General features: G+C 42.6%; 1 protein-coding gene across 4 annotated transcripts in view; it reads left to right on the top strand.

The window, feature by feature from the left end:
* Positions 1 to 21,752, top strand: part of LOC122554410 (interleukin-12 receptor subunit beta-2-like) — a 140,523-nt gene that overhangs the window by 113,591 nt on the left and 5,180 nt on the right. For all 4 annotated transcript variants that reach the window (XM_087990670.1, XM_087990671.1, XM_087990669.1 and 1 more), the window contains one exon: positions 11,349 to 11,448. In XM_087990670.1, coding sequence (XP_087846796.1) covers positions 11,349 to 11,448 — 100 coding nt within the window. The remainder of the gene's footprint in view (positions 1 to 11,348; positions 11,449 to 21,752) is intronic.

Genomic DNA, 21,752 nt, shown 5'->3' with positions numbered 1-21,752 from the left:
AAGAGACTGATGACACTCTATTCAAAGCAAACCATCCCCTGTGAATGATATCTCAAACTGCAGCTACATCGTGTTTTCCCTTTTGAAAAATACACAAGAGCAGACATTGAAAAGTAAGTAAGGGATGGCACGGTGGTTCAGAGGTTAGCACTGGTGCCTCACAGCATCAGGATCCCAGGTTCAGTTCCAGCCTCAGGTGACTGTCTGTGTGGAGTTTGCACATACTCCCTGTGTCTGTGTGGGTTTCCTCCGGGTGCTCTGGTTTCCTCCCACAGTCACAAAGATATGCAGGCCAGGTGAATTGGCCATGCTAAATTGCCATAGTGTTAGGTGCATCATTCAGAGGGAAATGGGTCTGGGTGGGTTAGTCTTTGGAGGGTCAGTCTTCGGAGGGTCGGTGTGGACTGGTTGGGCCGAAGGGCCTGTTTTCTCACTGTAGGGAATCTAATTTGATCAAACTCTGCTGGACTGGACTAGTGGCACTGAGTGTTCTTGTGTGTGCCAATCTAAGTTTCATTGTTAGCATGCTATGACAATCACAGTTAAAGAAATATCTCCTAGTTACTGTGCAGGCGAAAGTCTTCCAAATTTTGAGTGCTGCAAACCAGTTACAATAAAAACACAACAACAACAAATAACTCTCACCCTCATTGCTGGAATTTAATATTATCAGACATCAGAACTACAGATTTTCAAACAATCTGCAAAACTAAGGATCATGCAGCTGACTGTTCACCTACCAATGTCAACATGAACAATAACCTCCACAATATCCAACTATCTGTTCTTCACAAACAATTCAAAGACTGTCCATATATCTCAAAATATTATTAAAAATCACACAACACCAGGTTATAGTCCAACAGGTTTATTTGGAAGTAGTAGCTTTCGGAGCACTGCTCCTATAACCACCTGATGAAGGAGCAGTGCTCCAAAAGCTAGTGCTTCCAAATAAACCTGGTATTGTGTGATTTTTAACTTTGTACACACCAGTCCAACACCGGTGTCTCCAATCAAAACAGTATCTTTTTGGACTCACATGTTATTTTTAATCTGAGTGTCTGTGCACTGGGTAACTAATTCTTCTCTCATTTAATAGTTAACAAAGACACTCATTTTGTTAATTCAAGAAAGGCTGGATTCTTTTAAAATAAAAGTCCATTTGCATCTTGGAGAAAGGTAGCCCTTGGGGAAGGAATTGTTTTAAATAAATCTTGTTAAATCAATCTGTCCGTAATCATAATAAACATCAGCCAGGGTGTGGTCAAACAGGGGAAAGGGATTCAGACCTCTGGCAGTCCAGGCTAACAACACTGGAAACATTGACAAAAGCTCACTCACTGGCCAATAGGAGATGCTGAATCCCTTTCCAGTAGAACAAGGTCAGTAAGGATTGGCATAACAGTCACATCGGCATGTGGGCATTGAAACTTTGCATGATTTGGAATAGAGTGTAGGAGATCGGCAATGGACACATTAGAGATGGCAATTCTAGAAGTGACTGAGATTTAAAAGGGTTTACCCTGACCATGGGGCTAATGAAATGATACAGGGAAGTAATTTTCAAATTTACTTCTAAACAAGCTTGGACAGGTTATATTTATTTCCATTTCTGGTCTCTCTAATATAGAGGCAGACTCTTCTTCCATAATCATTATTAATCACAATCATTATGATCCTTGTGGTATATCCAAGTCAGGATGGTGTGTGATTTTCAGGGAAAATTGGAGGTGATGGTGTTCCCATAATATTCCTGGAAAATTGGAGGTGCCGGTGTTGGACTAGGGGGGAGAAAAGTTAAAAAATCACACACCAGATTATTGTCCAACAAATTTATTTGGAAGTACTAGCTTTCAGAGTTCTGCTCCTTCATCAGATAGCTGTGGAGCAGGATCATAAGACACAGAATTTATAGCAAAAGATCACAGTGTCATGCAATTGAAATGATATATTGTACAAACTTAGATTGCTGTTAAGTCTTTCATCTTTTAGAATGGGTTGCAGGTTTTGGTTCATTAATATGTAAATCTCAGAACTTCTTTTGAGTCGTGTTCTCAAGATAACTTTAGGTTTTATATTAAAAGAAAGGTGAATCTCAGCTCAGACAATATATTAAAGGAGTGAGGTTTGACTTATGGGGATGGCCTCAACCAAGACTTTGTGTTCATGTCACACTACAGGTGGCCCCACTACACTATACATTCTCTCTCTCTCTCTCTCCCACACACACACACTCTTCGTAGACCCTCTCTCATATACACACTCTCTCTCAGACACACACACAAAGAACCCCCACCCTCACAACCACGCACACACCATCTACACTCACACCATCTCACAGACTTACACACAGTCATATTCACGCACACATTCTACCAAGCTCACACACACACACGTCTATGGGGTGAATTTGTATTTGCAGATACATTCTATTTTTGCTCAAAAAGTACACAACCTGCAGGCAGTCAATCCATATGACATTTTATAAATCTCTCGCCCGTAGTACAGAACAGGACCACACACTGCATAAAAAGGGCACTAAAAGAAAAAAATGGCCAAACTAACACACAACAGAGAGGACACCACAACACACTCCTGGATTAGAAATCTCTCCCACAGACAGCTCACAGACACGGAAAGAACAATACTGGCCAAGGGACTCAACTACAACCACAGGGATGCCAAGACAGCAGACTTCCTAGCAGCACTAGAATGCACACTCAGGAACAATGGACTGACAGAAGAGACACAACAAACAGTGAGACAAAGTATCGTACCCCTGATAACAAGGAAAAGACAAACACATAACCTCAACACCAAGGAGAGGGAAGCACTAAGAAACGATAAGAACATAATCATACTACCAGCAGACAAAGGCAGAATGACGGTCATCCTGGACAAAGCAGAATACATCCAAAAAGCACAACAACTACTTGCAGATACAAACACCAACCAAAAGAGGGAGTTTGACCCCACCCCACAGCTCACCAATAGGATAAACAACACACTGAGGAACCTACAAAAAAACGGACAGATAACCAGGTTTGACCCACAGAGAATGAAACCTGAAAGCAACAACACCCCCAGATTCTGTGGACTACCTAAAGTGCACAAACCAGACATCCCACTCAGACCCATCGTATCACTACCAGGGACACCATCACACAAACTGGCAAAAGAACGACAGCAGAAACTGAAACACCTGATCAGCGGATCCAGACACTCTATACAGTCAACACAGGAATTCTTGGACATCATCAGAAATATACACCTAGACAAGGAAGAAACCATGGTCTCATTCGATGTAACGGCACGTCTATCGACAAAACCCTAGCCAGAGAAACCATAGCCAACCTGCTGGACATACAGAACAGACAACAAGACAGTGAACCTATCAACAAAGACTGCATACTCAAACTACTGGACCTGTGCCTCACAACACACTTCACATTCAATAACCAAATATATGAACAAATCAACGGCACACCCATGGGCTCACCCATCTCTGGACTCATAGCAGAAGCGGTAATGCAAAGGTTAGAACAAACAGTCTTACCGCAAATTCAACCCAAACTCTGGGTCAGATATGTGGATGATACCTTTGTAATCATTAAAAACACAGAAATAGAAAACACACACCGGATCATCAACACCACACTCACAAGGATCCAATTCACTAGAGAGGAAGAAAAGGACAACCAACTCCCATTCCTAGATGTGATGGTACAAAGAACACCGAACAGAGAATTCATCACAAAGGTCTACAGGAAAGCCACACACACAGACCAAGTCCAAAAAAAAAACTTTGAACATTTTATAAATTCCTACTTTGGAAATAGAACCAATCTGACATAAGATTGGGATACAGACAGACTCTAACCTCACACCTTTATTAACTATCTGAGCTGAGATGTCATCTTTATTTTTGTAAAACCTTAAATTATCTCGAGAATGTGACTTAAAAGAAGTTCCGGGATTTACATATTAATGAACTGAAACCTGCCACCCATTCTAAAAGATGAAAGACCTAACAGCAACCTAACAGCAATGTTTGTTCAATAAATCGTTTCAATTGCATGGCACTGTGATCTTTTGCTATACATTCTGTATCTTATGATCCTGCTCCAAAGCTACCTGATGAAGGAGCAGCGCTCTGAAAGCTAGTACTTCCAAATAAACCTTTTGGACTATAACCTGGTGTGTGATTTTTAACATAATATTACTATTCTTGTGCTTCTCAGTGATGGGCATGAGAGGTGATAAAGTAGGCTCGATAAACTATTGTTGTATTTCCCGTGGATAGTAGATAGTACAATCAAAATCCATCATTCATCAGCTTAATAAGGTAGGGATCTATAAGGCAGACAGACACTATTCAAGAGTAAATAATGAATGTTCTTTGAAATTCTAAGGATTTTATCTACCTGAGGGAATGCTCTTGGTTATTAAAAGCAGCAAGCTTTACCTTGCTTCTGGCATTCAGCTCTTAACATCATATCTAGCTAAGATTTCAACCAGATCACGCAGCAAATTGTTTGAATAGAAATTGAACTGAGTATTGACAAGGATGTTAATGGGCTGAAAATGTGTTCTTCAGGGGGCACTTTCCTCATTCCTGAAGAAGGGCTTATGCCCGAAACGTCGATTCTCCTGTTCCTTGGATGCTGCCTGACCTGCTGCGCTTTTCCAGCAACACATATTCAGCTCTGATCTCCAGCATCTGCAGCCCTCACTTTTTCTCAAGGATGTTAATGGGCAATAGATACAATTAGAGAGTTATTGAGTTGTATGGCATGGAAGCAGACCCTTCGGTCCGACTCATCTATGCTGATCAAATAACCTGAATTAATCTAGTCCCATTTGCCAGCATTTGCCAAATATCCCTCAAAACCTTTCCTATACCCATCCAGGTGCCTTTAAATGATGTAATTGTACCAGCCTCCACCACTCTCTCTGGCAGCTCATGCAAAACACACACCACCCTCTGCATGAAAAAGTTGCTCGTTAGGCCCCTTCTAAATCTTTCCCCTCTCAGCACGGTGGCACAGTGGTTAGCACTGCTGCCTCACAGCGCCAGAGACCAGGGTTCAAGTCCCGCCTCAGGTGACTGACTGTGTGGAGTTTGCACATTCTCCCCCTGTCTGCGTGGGTTTCCTCCGGGTGCTCCAGTTTCCTCCCACAGTCACAAAGATGTGCAGGTCAGGTGAATTGGCCATGCTAAATTGCCCGTAGTGTTAGGTGAAGGGGTAAGTATAGGGGTATGGGTGGGTTACACTTCGGCGGGTCGGTGTGGACTTGTTGGGCCGAAGGGCCTGTTTCCACACTGTAGGTAATCTAAAAATCTAATCTTTAACCTGTGCTCTCTAGTTTTGAACTCTGCTACCCTGGGAAAAAGACTTTGGTGTTTTAATGATAAATGCCTGCATAGTATTGTGTACACTTTGATAGAAAATGTGTGTTGTAAAATGAAACGTACAGTGAAAAATAGGTTTAAAAATGTTGATTAATCATAATTTACTAACTGTGCAAAATTAAGGTCCATGGCTAGTTGTAAAAATATCCATATATGAAAAACATATTGTTTTAAGGTGCTGGAAATAGAAAATATCTCTATATGTGTGTATCATATTTTATTTTAGTAAGATACCTGCCTGTGTTCTGAAAAGATTTGTATAGCTTAGTGTTTTGCAGCTCAGAAAAGCAAAGGCTGTGATAAATTGTGGCAGTGCTTTTGATTCGACCTGGCATGTTTCAGCTCAAATCACTGTATGCTCAATGGCACCTATTTCCCAGAACTCACTTTATTTGTTTTGCTGAATATGTGTTGTCATAGTTGTATTTAATTTTTGGGCATGTGGTCATATCAATGTGGGACGAAGTCCTCCAAAGTCAGCCAATTCATAAACTCAATCTTGATATACTAGTGATGCTTGAGTTTTTATATTCAGTTTTTATATTTATATCTGTATCCACTGCCAGATAGTTCTGACCTAAAAATATTGCCACTTGAGCCATCACAAACTAGCCATGGTGTATTCCATTCTCATTTTGCCTTTTTTTTTTAAATTTCTGTGTGTGCTTTAGCTGGAGTAACAAAATAAGTTGTCATTTGTTCAAACTAAATTGCTGATTATTGATTTTTTTTTATTACTTATCATGGTTCCTGAAGAAAGTAACATGATCAAGATTATAACTTGTTGTGAGTAAGAAATAACTGACAGGTTTCTATGTTTATTGGATAAATATAATTGATGTTTTTGCTCTCCATGCGGCCATTGTCTACCAATGGCTTTTGACGTACCAATAACTATTTCATTTGAATAGTAAAGCATATATAAGCATTGGTTCTCTTTCGAGTACAGGTAGGACTTACCAGTCTTTTGATGGTGTGACTATTGAAAAAAACACACATTAACTGATACAAAAAAAATCCAATGCATTAGCATTGCTTAAATTAATCATTTGTCAACAAAGACTTTACTGAAGTTATTAATCTGTTGTGTTACAAACATTGCCATTCAAGAAAAAATTGGAAGTGTCCATCAATAAATACAACATTGTGAAAATGATAGTTTGCTGATAGATTTGTGTGGGGGGTTCCTGCAAGATGGGTCCAATGAAGCAGCAATACATTCTTAACAACTTGGCCTGTCTTTGTTGCCCCTACACTTTTGTCAAGAACAGAAGTAAGAAGGGAATTACCAATATGCTCCACCTGAAAAGCAAGTGGTGTTAGGAGGTAACTGTCAACCAGTCAGGAGACAGCAGAGAGGCCTTTGGCATAGCAGATGGCAACAGCAATTTTTTTTAAATCAAGATGTTATTATTGAAAAACAATTTTTAAACATCTACATTGTGTTAATAGCCCCACCAAACTTCAGTTTTACATGGGTGGGGAGTTTATGTTGTGTTGCTGGATTGGAAGTTGGGCCAAGTGACCAGAAAAGGCCAGTTCCCAGGATGGGCTGGGCTGTGAGCCTGCTGGAGATTCTGGCACTGAATTCACACCTTGAAAGTAAAATGTTGAAAGAGAAAACATTCCTTCTGCTTTCATCCCCTCACTCTTCATGTGCCATCCATGCCAACATGTTTCTATACACAACAATGGCCTCTCATATCCCTATGCCAATCTACCCAATTTCCATGACCCTGAGGACCTTCTATTCCAATCTGCTTGTCCCCGTGATCCCTTACCAATCAACGTCATGGCTCTTTAAAGCCAGGTGCTGTTCATATCTCCTACCGACCTCCTTCCCTTTTGATACCAACTCATCTTTATGAGCGTTAATGAGGAGACATCGTGACAGGAAAGAAATTTACCAGTCTTTTGATGATGTAACTATTGAAAAAAACATACATTAGTTGATACAAAAAAAGCACCCAATGCATTGGGATGACTTAAATTAATCCTTTGTCAACAAACAGTTTACTCAAATGATTAAAATCTTATGTCACAAACATTGCCATTCAAGAAACAATTGGAACTCTCTGTCAGTAGGTACCACATTGTGAAAATGATAGTTTGGGAAATCAGTCATGCAGCACAGATATTATAATGGTTATATATGACCACTTTGTTATAGAATCATAGGATCATCAAAATGAGACAGCACAGAAATAGGTCATTTGGCCTATCTTGTCAATGCCAACCCAAAGACACCCAGGTATGCTTTCTAATCCCATCTTTCCACACACAGTCTACAGCCCTGCAGCTTACATCACTTCTTAAGAGTCTAGTGTCTCTGCTTCTACCACCAACTCAAGCAGCAAATTCCAGAGATCCACCACTCTCTGCATAAAAAAAGGTCTTCTTCACATCCCCTCTAGTCCTTCTGCCAGTCAACTTGAATCTAAGACCCATGGTTTTTGAACGCTCTGTCAAGGGAAACAGGTTCCTCTTGTCCACTCAATCTCTATCCCTCACAATTTTGTATACTTTAATCAAGTCACCCCTTAGCCTTCTCTGTTCCAAGGAAAACAACCCAACCTCGCCAATCTCTCCTTGTAGTTACAATTCTCCATCCCTGGCAATATTCTACCAAATATTCTCTGCACTCTCTCCAGAGCAATTATGTCCTCCTGTAATGTGATGACCAAACTGAACATAATACTCCAGTTGTGGCCTCACCAGTGTCATGCAGTTTCATCACTTTATATCTACTTTTGTATTCTATACCTCTATCAATGAAGGAGAACATTCCATATGTATTATTTACATCCTTATCTACCTGTACTGCTACCTTTAGGGAACTATGCACTGGCACACCAAGAGCTGTCACTGTATGTACACTTCTCATTATATTCCCATTTATTGTGCATTCCCTTTAATGGTTTGACCTCTTTAAATGCATTACCTCTCACTTATTAGAGGTGAACTCTGTCTGCCACTTTCCTGCCCACTCCACCAACCCATGAATCACAGAAGGTTGGTCTGCAGGTGCAACAAGTGATGAGGAAGGCGAATGGAATTTTATCCTTCATTGCTTAAAGGGATTGAATTTAAAAGTAGAGAGGTAATGTTGCAACTGTACAAGGTGCTGATGAAAACTGTGTGCAGTTTTGGTCTCTTTCCTTGAGAAAGGATATACTGGCACTTGAGAGGGTTGGCTAATGAGGAGAGACTGAGTAGATTGGGATTATAGTAATTGGAATTCAGAAGAAGAGAGGGGATCTCATAGAATATACAAAATTATGAAGGGAATGGATAATATAGAAGTAGAAAAGATGTTTCCACTGACAGGTGAAGCTAGAACAAGAGGGCATAGCCTCAAGATTAGAGGGAGCAGATTGAAGACTGAACTGAGAAGGAACTTCTTCACCCAGAGGGTTGTTAATCTATGGAATTACTTGCCCAGGGGAGTCATAGAGTCATAGAGATGTAGAGCATGGAAACAGACCCTTTGGTCCAACTTGTCCATGCCGACCAGATATCCCAACCCAATCTAGTCCCACCTGCCATCTCCACAACTGGCCCATATCCCTCCAAACCCTTCCAATTCATATACCCATTCAGATGTCTTTTAAATGTTGGAATTGTACTAGCCTTGCCACTTCCTTTGGTAGCTCATTCCATACACGTAACACCCTCTGCATGAAAAAGTTAGGTTTCTTTTATATCTTTCCCCCCTCACTCTAAATCTATGCCCTCTAGTTCTAGACTCCCCCACCCCAGGGAGGAAACTTTGTCTATTTATCCTATCCATGCCCCTCATGATTTTATAAACCTGTATAAGGTTATCCCTCAGCCTCTGACGCTCCAAGGAAAACAGCCCTAGCCTATTCAACCTCTCCCTAGAGCTCAAATCCTTCAACCCTGGCAACATCCTTGTAAATTTGTTCTGAAACCTTTCAAGTTTCACAACATCCTTCCGATAGGAAGGAGACCAGAATTGCATGTAATATTCCAAAAGTGGCCTAACCAACATCCTGTACAGCCGCAACATGACCTCCCAACTCCTGTACTCAATATTCTGACCAATAAAGGAAAGCATACCAAATGCCTTCTTCACTATCCTATCTACCTGCGACTCCACTTTCAAGGAGCTATGAACTTGCAGTCTAAGGTCTCTTGGTTCAGCAACAGTCCCTAGGACTTACCATTAAGTGTAGAAATCCTGCTAAGATTTGCTTTCCCAAAATGCATTTATCTAAATTAAACTCCATCTTCCACTTAGTGAAAGTAGATACTGCAGTTGCTGGAAATTAGAGTCAAGATTAGAGTAGTGCTGGAAAATCTATGTTTCCGGCCAACGCCCTTCATCAGGAATGAGAGGTCCTTCTGATCCTGATAAAGGGCTTTGGCTCAAAACATTGATTTTCCTGCTCCTCAGATGCTGCCTGACCTTTTCAGCACTACTCTAATCCATCTGCCACTTCTCAGCCCATTGGCCCATCTGATCAAGATCCCATTGTAATCTGAGATAACCTTCTTCGCTGAGGTAACCTCCAATTTTGGTGTCATCTGCAAACTTACTAACTATATCTCTTATGCTTACATCCAAATCATTTATATAGATGATGAAACGTAGTGGACCCAGTCCCGATCCTTGTGGCACTCCACTGGTCACAGGCCTCTAATCTGAAAAACAATCCTCAATTACCACCCTTTGTCTTCTCCCTTTAAGCCAGTTCTGTATCCAAATGGCTAGCTCTCCCCGTATTCCATGAGATCTAACCTTGCTAACCAGTCTTCTACAGGGAACCTTGTCAAACGCCTTACTGAAGTCCATATAGATCACGTACACCGCTCTGCCCTCATCAATCCTCTTTGTTACTTCTTCAAAAAACTCAATCAAGTTTGTGAGACATGATTTCCTACACAAAAAGCCATGTTGACTATCCCTAATCAGTCCTTGCCTTTCCAAATACATGTAAACCCTGTCCCTCAGGATTCCCTCCAATAACTTGCCCACACTGACATCAGGTTCACTGGTCTATAGTTCCCTGGCTTGTCCTTACCACTCTTCTTAAATAGTGGAACCACATTAGCCAACCTCCAGTCTTCCAGCACCTCACCTGTGACTATTGATGATACAAATATCTCAGCAAAGGGCCCAGCAATCACTTCCCTAGCCACCCACAGAATTCTAGGGTACACCTGACCAGGTCCTGGGGATTTATCCACTTTTATGTGTTTCAAGACATCCAGCACTTCCTCCTCTGTAATATGGACGTGTTTCAAGATGTCACTATCTATTTCTCTGCATTCTACATCTTCCATGTCCTTTTCCACAGTAAACACTGATGCAACATACTCATTTAGTATCTCCCCCATCTCCTGCAACACCACACACAGGCCGCCTTGCTGATATTTGAGGGGCCTTTTTGTGGAAGTAGTTGACGCTACTTCAGTAAATGTTTTTAAAGATAAGATAGATTATTTTTTTAAAAAAGGAATTAAGGGATAAGGTGAGAGCGCAGGTAGGTGGATCTGAGTCCACAAAAAGATCAGCCATTATCTTATTGAATGGTGGAGCAGGCTCGAAGGGCCAGATGGCCTACCCCTGCTCCTAGTTCTTGTGTTCATTTTGGAGCTTAATCCTGTGCATTATCCACAACACTGGTATTTTTGTATTGTTTGTGAATTTCCCAGTTGTGCCCTCCATGTTCAGGTCCAAATCATTATGTATAAAATAAAGAGCAGGGGTCCCAACTCCAAGCCAAAATATTGACCTTCTGTCGTTTCAGATTTACAGCACCACCCTGTTTTCTTCATTGCCTTTTTAGTTGCCAATTTGCAATAGTCGTTGGTTTTTATTCTACTATATTGCATTTTTTAAATTAATATTTATGAAAGATGATAATTATTATTTATTTTGAATTGATTTCTTCATTGTTGGAAATTTTAGACTATTACAGCATTGCTCTTCCACTGCAACTAAGTGTGGCGATAACCATTCCAGCGGCTTTTCTGTTAACTCTCGCATTTGCAAAATCAGTCAGACAAAGGTAGGTTACTCGCTTTGATTTAACAGAATATTTAAATTGCACAAAGTATTAAAAGAAAATTATTTCTGTTAGAAAAATTTTCTTCTAATTCAATTAATTTTGAGCCATATGTACCAAGTCTTACGGCACAATTCTTAGTCAGGGTTGAATTAGTTGAACTCAGCTGGGGTGGTGGTACGAGTATTCCGTTCAGCTAAAAATCCAACATCCTAACTACAATCCCGAAATCATACACCCACTCTGCAAAATTGCCTTCTTTCATCCATAAGCTGTTCCTATTGCCACTGAAATGTGAGGTACAATGGGGGATTTCAACCTGAAATTAATGGGATTGGATTGACTGGGTCTTTTATATTTTTTCTTTTTTTTTCTTTTTTTTCTCTTTTAAACCCCCACACTACCGCCTAACTGTGTTTATTTTTTCCCCGGCACCCATCTTGTGTGTGTGCAGGTGTGAGGTACAGTGAGAGACACAAAGTGTACGAATCTTTATTCGATTTCCACCACCAGGAAAATAGGAAAACACCCGAGTGGCCAGTGACAAGCAGTGCCCTTCACAAAAGGGCAATGCTGTGTGATCAAACAATGAAGGAGAGGGCAGGGATTAAATCAAAATAGAGTTGGAGGGGGAAATAATGCACTCCACTCCTTGCGGTGCCTACCTCTCCCTGAACAACTCCAGGGTGTTGGTGGACACTGCGTGCTCCTTCTCCAAGGACACCCGGGCTCTACTGGGTCTTTTATTTTTTTGTGTGTGTGCAGGTGTGAGACACAGTGAAAGACACAAAGTGCACGAATTTTTATTCAAGTTCCACCACCAGGAAGATAGGAAAACACCCGGGTGGCCAGTGACAAGCACTGCCCTTCACATCAAAGGGCAGTGCTGAACACTTCTGTTTTTTTTTAACTTCTGTTTATTTTTTTTTATTATTTTTTTTTAATTTATTAACCCCCTAAGTGTGGTAGTGATTATTTTTTCCCCAGCACCCATGGTGTGTGTGTGTGCAGGTGTGAGACACAGTGAAAGACACAAAGTGCACGAATCTTTATTCAAATTCCACCACCAGGAAGATAGGAAAACACCCGGGTGGCCAGTGACAAACACTGCCCTTCACATCAAAGGGCAGTGCTGTATGATCAAAACAGTGAAGGAGAGGGTAGGGACTAAATCAAAATGGAGTTGGAGGGAGAAATGATGCACTCCACTCCCTGCGGCGCCCACCTCTCCCTGAACAACTCCAGGATGTTGGTGGACACTGCGTGCTCCTTATCCAAGGACACCCGGGCTCTACTGGGTCTTTTATACACTGCTTGAACTATAATTTTCATTGGCTGTCATCCAATTCCAAGTATTTCCATTTAAGTGGAGAAACTTAAGGTCCCCTTCTCTCTTTGCCTACAAAATTAAATGCCATATAAAGTTTGTGAGAAGATTTGTAGCTCGGGTGCTCGTTGCTGTGGTTCTGTTCGCCGAGCTGGAAGTTTTTGTTGCAAACGTTTCGTCCCCTGTCTAGGTGACATCCTCAGTGCTTGGGAGCCTCCTGTGAAGTGCTTCTGTGGTGTTTCCTCCGGCATTTATAGTGGCCTGTCCCTGCCGCTTCCGGTTGTCAGTTTCAGCTGTCCGCTGTAGTGGCCAGTATATTGGGTCCAGGTCGATGTGTTTATTGATGGAGTTTGTGGATGAGTGCCATGCTTCTAGGAATTCCCTGGCTGTTGATGACACCTTTGTAATCATTAAAAACACGGAAATAGAGAAAACACACCGGATCATCAACTCCACACTCACAGGAATCCGATTCACGAGAGAGGAAGAAAAGGACAACCAACTCCCATTCCTAGACGTGAGGATACAGAGAACACCAAATGGAGAATTCACCACAAAGGTATACAGGAAAGCCACACACACAGACCAAGTCCTGAACTATGAAAGCAACCACCCCAATACACACAAACGAAGTTGCATCAAGACACTATTCAAAAGGGCCACAACACACTGCAGCACACCAGAACTGCAAAAAGAGGAAGAGGAACACCTATACAAGGTATTCGCCAAATACGGATATCCTCGCAATTTCATCAACAGATGCCTAAGGGAAAGACAACAGAACGAGGACATGCAGCAACCCAAAGGACTAGCCTCACTACCATACATCAAGAACATCTCTGAAATGACAGCCAGACTACTGCGACCACTAGGACTTATAACAGCACACAAACCAACAGCCACCCTCAGACAACAACTCACCAGAACGAAGGACCCGATACCCAGCATGAGCAAAACTAATGTAGTGTACAAAATCCCATGCAAGGACTGCACAAAACACTATATAGGACAAACAGGAAGACAGCTAACGATCCGCATCCACGAACATCAACTAGCCACGAAACGACACGACCAGCTATCCCTAGTAGCCACACACGCAGAAGACAAGCAACATGAATTTGACTGGGACAACACTACCATTATAGGGCAAGCCAAACAAAGAACAGCCAGGGAATTCCTAGAAGCATGGCACTCATCCACAAACTCCATCAACAAACACATTGACCTGGACCCAATATACCGGCCACTACAGCGGACAGCTGAAACTGACAACCGGAAGCGGCAGGGACAGGCCACTATAAATGCCGGAGGAAACACCACAGAAGCGCTTCACAGGAGGCTCCCAAGCACTGAGGATGTCACCTAGACAGGGGACGAAATGTTTGCAACAAAATCTTCCAGCTCGGCGAACAGAACCACAGTAAATGCTATATACTTTATTTGTAAGTCTTTTAAGTTTGATATGAGTGACGAAAGGAATAATGGGTTTCTCTTCATGGTCCTTGGTAAAATGGCTAACACTTAATACCAAAGTTTGCCAAGGGATCAGAGTACAGTCCACACCTATAGAGCTACAGTCATCAAGGATAAAAGAGGATGGAAATTAGGGGAGACAAAAAATTTGAATTAAGTATTATTTAATTAAGCAAAAATGTCTCACAAGAATTTATTTTTGCAAGTTTGTAATTGCTTATGATAAGCTCCAAAGGCAGTAGGGTTATGTATAATATTATAAACAATTCAGAGATGAATTATTAGTAATTGGAGCATATTGAACAGTATGCACTTTTAATATGTAACTGAAATAACTTAAAAATAAACTTTACTGTATAAGATAGAAAGAAAGTTTACCTCCAAAAAAGTCAGCATGTGCACTGTTGCCTGTGGTTACAACAGTAACAAAGTAAGTCAGTGGATGATGATTCCATGTACCTGTATGTAGCTCTGGCTATAAATGCTATAGTTTTCCAAAAACCATTACAAATTGTTAAAATTCAGAACAATGAAATGTGCCATTGTAAATGTTTTTATTTGCATATTGTGGCTTCACTTATTGGTAAGCATAAAGCTTTTCTGGAAACAGGAAATTAAAGAGGAGATACAGCACCAAGAAGACTTATCTTTTTTTCAAAAACGTGAGAGATATTAATAGAAATGGAAACTTGCCCTTCGTCAGCCACACCCTGATTACATCAAGCACTCATAGAGAGAAAAGGCCTGTTTAACATGGTTAAAGATGCCCTCCAACGCATCTCGTCCACATCCCGCACCTCCGCCCTCAGACCCCACACCTCCAACCGTAACAAGGACAGAACCCCCTGGTACTCACCTTTCGCCCTACCAACCTTCGCATTAACCGCATCATCCGCCAACATTTCCACCACCTCCAAACGGACGCCCCACCAGGGATATATTTCCCTCCCCACCCCTTTCCGCCTTCCGCAAAGACCGTTCCCTCCGTGACCACCTGGTCAGGTCCACGCCCCCCAACAACCCACCCTCCCGTCCTGGCACCTTCCCCTGCCACCGCAGGAATTGCAAAACCTGCGCCCACACCTCCTCCCTCACCTCCATCCAAGGCCCCAAAGGAACCTTCCACATACGTTTTAGTTTTACCTGCACATCCACCAATATCATTTATTGTATCCGTTGCTCCCAATGCGGTCTCCTCTACATTGGGGAGACTGGGCGCCTCCTAACAGAGCGCTTTAGGGAACATCTCTGGGACACCCGCACCAATCAACCACACCGCCCTGTGGCCCAACATTTCAACTCCCCCTCCCACTCAGCTGAGAATATGAAGGTCCTGGCCCTCCTTCACCGCCGCTCCCTCACACCCGACGCCTGGAGGAAGAACGCCTCATCTTCTGCCTCGGAACACTTCAACTCCAGGGCATTAATGTGGACTTCAACAGTTTCCTCATTTCCCCTTCCCCCACCTCACCCCAGTTCCAAACTTCCAGCTCAGCACTGTCCCCATGACTTGTCCTACCTCCCTATCTTCCTTTCCACCTATCCACTCCACCCTCCTCTCTGACCTATCACCTTCATCCCACCTCCATTCACCCATTGTACTCTTTGCTACCTTCCCCCACCCTCCTCCCTGACCTATCGCCTTCACCCCACCCCCACTCACCTATTGTACTCTATGCTACTTTCTCCCCACCGCCCCCCCCTCACTCTCCTCTCATTTATCTCTCCACCCTTCAGGCACTCTGCCTGTATTCCTGATGAAGGGTTTTTGCCTGAAAGATCGATTTTCCTGCTCCTCGGCTGCTGCCTGAACTGCTATGCTTTTCCAGCACCATTCTAATCCAGAAAAGGCCTGTTACCAATTCACAGGGCTGGAAATTCTAGATCCTCAGCAGCCTTACTGTCAGAGTTTGGCATTGGTGGAACTGGTAGGAAAATAAAAGATGCCTTAACCTAAAGATAATGTCTGTGAAATAACTCCATCCCGTCACCAAGTCACCCCTTATTTACATGTGCACAGTACATGACACTGACCCAGCTAGCACAGAGCTGACTCTGAGACTGAACAGAACTCCTGAAACTCCTGTTTCTATCTGTCAAATAGGGCAACCTGATTGGACCAGGGAATTCATATCCTACGAGATCCACCTGGCTGACATTGTTCCAATCATTACATCCCTTCCCCTCTAAATCCTGGAACATAGGCTGGTTCTTTTCCCTGTATCGCCTCATGGGGCATTTTTGCACCAGGTCCAATTGCTCTGACTCTGCCTCGGATGTTGGCTGCACGTATCAGACTGTAGCCCAACACTTGCACCTGGAACATCTCAGCCAAAACTCCTCTTCTTCAGGCAAAGGGCTGCAACATCTACCATGTCCATCCCATCCTCAGAAGTTCCTTCGATGTTAGGAGGAGGGAGAGAACCCACGGGTTCTCACAGCCTTGCCGGCTGTATTGAGAGGCCCTGTTTGCAAAGTTGAGCTTTCAAGTGGTCCACATGCTTGTTCAGGACAGTGTCACTGGACCTGACCTCACATCAACCATGCCTTTTACCCATGCAGGGCCATTCCCATGGTTATGACATCAAACTTTGGCCCCAGAAGTAAACTGCCTCTCTCGCCTAAAGGAGTCTTGTGTCTGGCATTGGCATTCCTGGTCCTACAAACAAACAGGGACCAAGACTATTTGGTATTGAGTGAAGCTTTAGGCTGTTTCTTTCAGCCTGCCTTCAAAGTGTGGACTGTTCTTTTTGCCAGACCATTGGATAATGGATGGTATGGAGCTGTCCTTACATGCCAAATGCCATTCGACTTTAGGAAAAACTCGAATTTCCTGTTGGTAAATGATGGCCTGTTGTGACAACACCTCTGGGAGTCCGTGTATTACAAAGGATGCAGGCAACCTTTAAATCATCATCCCCATGTTTAATGAATGAACTCTATGCATGTCCAACCACTTTAAATGGGAGTTTGCAATGACTAAGAATGTTCAGCCCATGAAAGGACTGGTATAGTCAACATGTAACCAAGTCTAGGTTTTACCTGGCTATTTACAAGACAGTACTGAGCTACTGGCAGTAATTTTTGTCTTTGTTGGCATTCTGGGATCTGCCCCATCAATGTGGTTATGTCAGCATCCAATCCTGGTCACCAGACATAACGTCTTGCCAACATCTTCATTTTGGACACTCCTGGAAGACACTGGTGGAGTTCAGCCAGTATCTCGCAGTGAACCTTGCTCGGGATAATCACTCTTGCTCCTCATAATAATATACCATCCTGTATGGTGATCTGGTATTGCTGGTTTCAGTTCTGGTTGTGATGGCCCTTTTGTTTCCCCCATCACCACTAGCTCTCTAAGTTTTGTCAGGATGTGGTCTTTTTATGTCCCAGTCTGATATTGTCAGTGGTGACTAGAAGGGTATCCAGAAGGTTTAAAACCAGAATGGACTCTTCCAGTGACAGCACCATCAGTAGTGTATCTGCCAGTGGGAGATGGCTCAAGACATCCGCATTTGCCACTTGGCCCCCCGGATGGTGTTGTATGCACTCAGAATACCGCTGCTGATTTTGACCTGAAGCTATGGGCAGCATGGCCAGTCCTCAAGAAATAGCCCTAGCAGGGATTTGTGGTCTGTTACAATTACAAATTCACATTCGTTAAGGTATTGGTGAAACTTTCTCACATCAAAGATGACCACCAAATCTTCCTTCTCAATTTTCATTCGGTGTCAGCCAAAGTCTGGGAAGTGTATGGTATTGGCCCTTCCTCTATACTAGGCCTCCAGTGAGTCAACACTACCCTGATACCACACAGGGAAGCATCGCATGTCAGTGCCACATCTCACTTGAGATTGTAGTGTGCCAACACCTTAGATGATAATAGCTGCTTCTTCATTTCCCTAAGGGCTATATCTTGGCTACGAGACCATTTCCAAGATTGACCCTTATTCAAGAGCAAATGTAAGGGTGCCAGGATGGAGGCCAAGTTACGTATGAAATTTCCATAATAATTCACCAACCCAAGAAAAGTTCTAGTATGGTGGTGGGAGCCAGGGCATCTTTGATCACCCTCACTTTATCTTCCAACAGGTGTAACCCAGCCTTGTTGACTCTGCAGCCTAAGTCGATCACTTGGGGTGAATGGAACACATTTTTCCCTCCTAACGTGTACCCCTGCCTTGGAGAAACATTTAAACACTATGTCCAAGTTCTCTAAATGATCTTTATTTGTCTTCCAGGTTATTAGCATGTTATCCAGATAAATGGCAACTTGGGGTAGACCTTGTAAAACCCTTATGGGTATTAATTGTGGCAAACCTATGGGAATCCTCATCTAATCGCAATTGCATATTCGTGTGGCTTGTGCAGTTTTGTAAAGGACAGCCTATAAGTCGTCCATGCAAGGAACTGGATATTTCTCCAGCTGTGAAAAGCATTTCAACGTTTGTTCTAAATCCCTACAAAGACAAATTGGCCCATTAGGCTTCACAATTGGTATGACTAGTGCTGCCCATTCTGCAAACTGGACTGATTTGATGATTCCTTTGCTTTCCAGCCTCCTGATTTCTGCCTCTGCTTTTGCATATAAGGCAAATAGCACTTGTAGGATTGTGGAATTGCTTCTTGTCTACTTATGTCATATTAGAATGCCGGGGACTTGGGGTCAATTCCAGCTTTGGGTGGAGTTTACACATTATCCCCAGTGGGTTTCCTCTGGGAGCTCCTGTTTCCTCTCAGTGTCCAAAGATATGCAGGTTAGGTAGACTGGCCATGCTAAATTTCCCATGGTATCCTTGGATATGCAGACTAGGTGGATTGGCTATGGGAAATGCAGATTTACAGGGATTAGGGAGGGGGTAGATCTGGGATGGTCTTCAGAGGTTCAGTGTGGACTCGATGGGATGAATGGCCTGCTTCTGCACTGTAAGGACTATATGTAAGGTGGCCTTTTCCCCTTTGATAGACCATAGACCTCTGTAAACCTTCCAGGTTTTTAATTAGGACTTCACTCAGGCAGCCATTTTCTGATTGAAAAATATTGAGTCAATCAAGTTGAACATTTCTCAATCAATTTCTCCACATCAAGCTTGGGCCCAAGTTTTTCACTACAATCAGTGGTAACTGAACCAGCTGCTTCTCATAAAAACCCAGAACCGAAGTTGTATTCGAAATCTGTAGGGATTTCCCAGTACATGTTCTCAACCTGACCGAGGTCTTACGCAAACTTAAGGATTGGAGTCCAGAGTGAATTTAGGTAAAGTTGAAAAGTGTGGTGCTGGAAAAGCGCAGCAGGCCAGGCAGCAACCGAGGAGCAGGAGAATCGACGTTTCGGGCTTAAGCCCTTCTTCAGGAATTTTGGTAAAGACTGGTTCTGCAATCACTGACACAGCTGTGCCAGTATTGACCTCCATTAGACTGAGAGATCATTTAACTGGACTTTTATTTTGATTGGCTCTGATTTGGATGTTGCTGATCAATTTAACTGTTCTAAACCAGCTGTAAGTGAACTTTCCAGTATGTGTACTCTCCTGGATACTAGCCTCTTACTCTTACTTATAATAGTTCTCTTACTCAATTCATGCCTAGAGGAATTCTTTTGTTGTCTCAAATCTTCATACCGGTAGCAACTACAATGATCTGCCGGCCTAGATCCTGGAGAAAATGTTAACCGTTTGGCCAAGGCTTGGCTTGGGGTATTGGTGTGGGCTGACCTACAGTCCCTCCATTCAGGACATGTGCTGAGTGAGCCCGTGCAATTGCCTTCACTCAAGGGGTGTTCCCCAAGGTCAGTCATCCTGATGAGGGTATCCATTTCCATTGGCATTCCCTGTAATTCAAGCTCCATTAGCCGCATCTTCTAACTGCAAAGCCAGTTGTAGTTCCTGTTTGAAGTCCAGTTGGGCTTCAGCCAGTAAGCGCCTTTTCATGGTCTCATCATTAATCTCACACACCAAATGGTGTCTCAGCGTCTCACTTAAAGTTAAACCAAACTTACATGCCTCTGCCATTCATGTTAACCTTGTCAAAAATCCCGAAAAGGATTCCCCTGGTTCTTGAACTTTCAAGTAAAACCGATAGCATCTCAAAGTTAGACGAGGCTTAGGGTTGTAATATTCCTTAGCTACATCTATCAACTCTTGAAAGGTTTTAATATCTGGTGCTCTGGGAAGGTCAGACTCCTAATAGCCAAAAATAGCTGCAGTCCGGATGCTGTCAGGAGAATTACTCTGTGTTTTTTCACCATGACTCAAAGACAATTGATGAGAGTGAATCTCTTCAGGGGCATGTTTTACTGACACTGCCACTGAAATAACTCCATAAGGGCCAGTATCCCATCACCAAGTCATCCATTATTTACATGTGCATAATACATGACACTGGCCCAGCTAACACAGAGCTGGCTCCTAGAGTGAACAGAATCCCTGACACTCCTGTTTATATCTGTCAGCCAGGGGTCCTTGATTGGACCAGGTTAACAGCCCAATCAGGGAACTCATATTCTATGAGATTAACCTGGCTGACATCATTCCAACCACTACAGTCAGAGCTGATAGATAAATCACTGTTAAAGAGAGAAGAAAGCAGCAAAGCTGTACAAATGGAGTGGAAAACCCTCCACTTTAATCACTAGAGAGAAATGGGGAGCGAACGCTGAGGTGACATTTGATGCCAGTAAACGTTTCTTTGGAGATGGATTTGTTTGCTGGCTCCATTTCTCTACAGTCTGTCACTGAGAGGCAGCCTCCATTAAACTGGCAACTGCTGAAAATGACCGGGATGGGGTCTGCCACTAGTATATGTCAAGTCCTCTAAATCACCTCTAGCTTTGGCCTTAAAGACATTTGTTGCATTTAAATTCTCATTCCAGCCCACCCATGCATTTCCGCAACTGCAAGAGTGCATCAGGGAGAAATCTCAATATGGATTCCATTATTTTCCCACCTCCAAGCCCTCTGGTTATGGCCAGGCAAATTCTGTACACATGTCTGATCAAGATTGCCCATTAGATGTGGGAACATGTCTGATGACAGTTAACTTCTGCATCATTAACCTTTCTTTCTCTCTGAACATTGACATACCCAATATTTTGTTTAAGGTGTTTAGCAATTCTGTTTTATTTTGCATTTATTTTGGCTATCACTTCAAAGAAGATGCAAGATTATACAGAACAGGCAAGAAGCTCTTCAATTCATCAGTATAAGTTGAAGCTATTCTACAGAGAACAGATCCATGACCATATCCTAGCATGCATCAATACATTGTGAGTTAGGAGACAAAATGTGGAAATACATAGTTAAAGATCCTCCAGTTATTGCATAGGACATTCTGATGCGGGTTAGTTGAGCAATGTTTGTCAAAGTGAAGGTCATGATAAAGCATAAGTAGACAAAGGAAGACAAGTACATTTTCATTGAAGAAAAGGAATGTAAAAGGGATGTAATTCAAGCTTTAATTATCATCAATAACTATATAGAAATGTAAAACATAGGTGAGCCAAAGAAAC

The sequence above is a fragment of the Chiloscyllium plagiosum genome, unplaced genomic scaffold, assembly GCF_037043375.1.
Source record: "Chiloscyllium plagiosum isolate Xiang-an unplaced genomic scaffold, Cpla_swu_hap1 HiC_scaffold_9, whole genome shotgun sequence".
In the NCBI taxonomy this organism is placed as follows: domain Eukaryota; kingdom Metazoa; phylum Chordata; class Chondrichthyes; order Orectolobiformes; family Hemiscylliidae; genus Chiloscyllium; species Chiloscyllium plagiosum.
The sequence above is the reverse complement of the archived record's forward strand: the minus strand, read 5'-3'. Positions and strand labels throughout refer to the sequence as shown.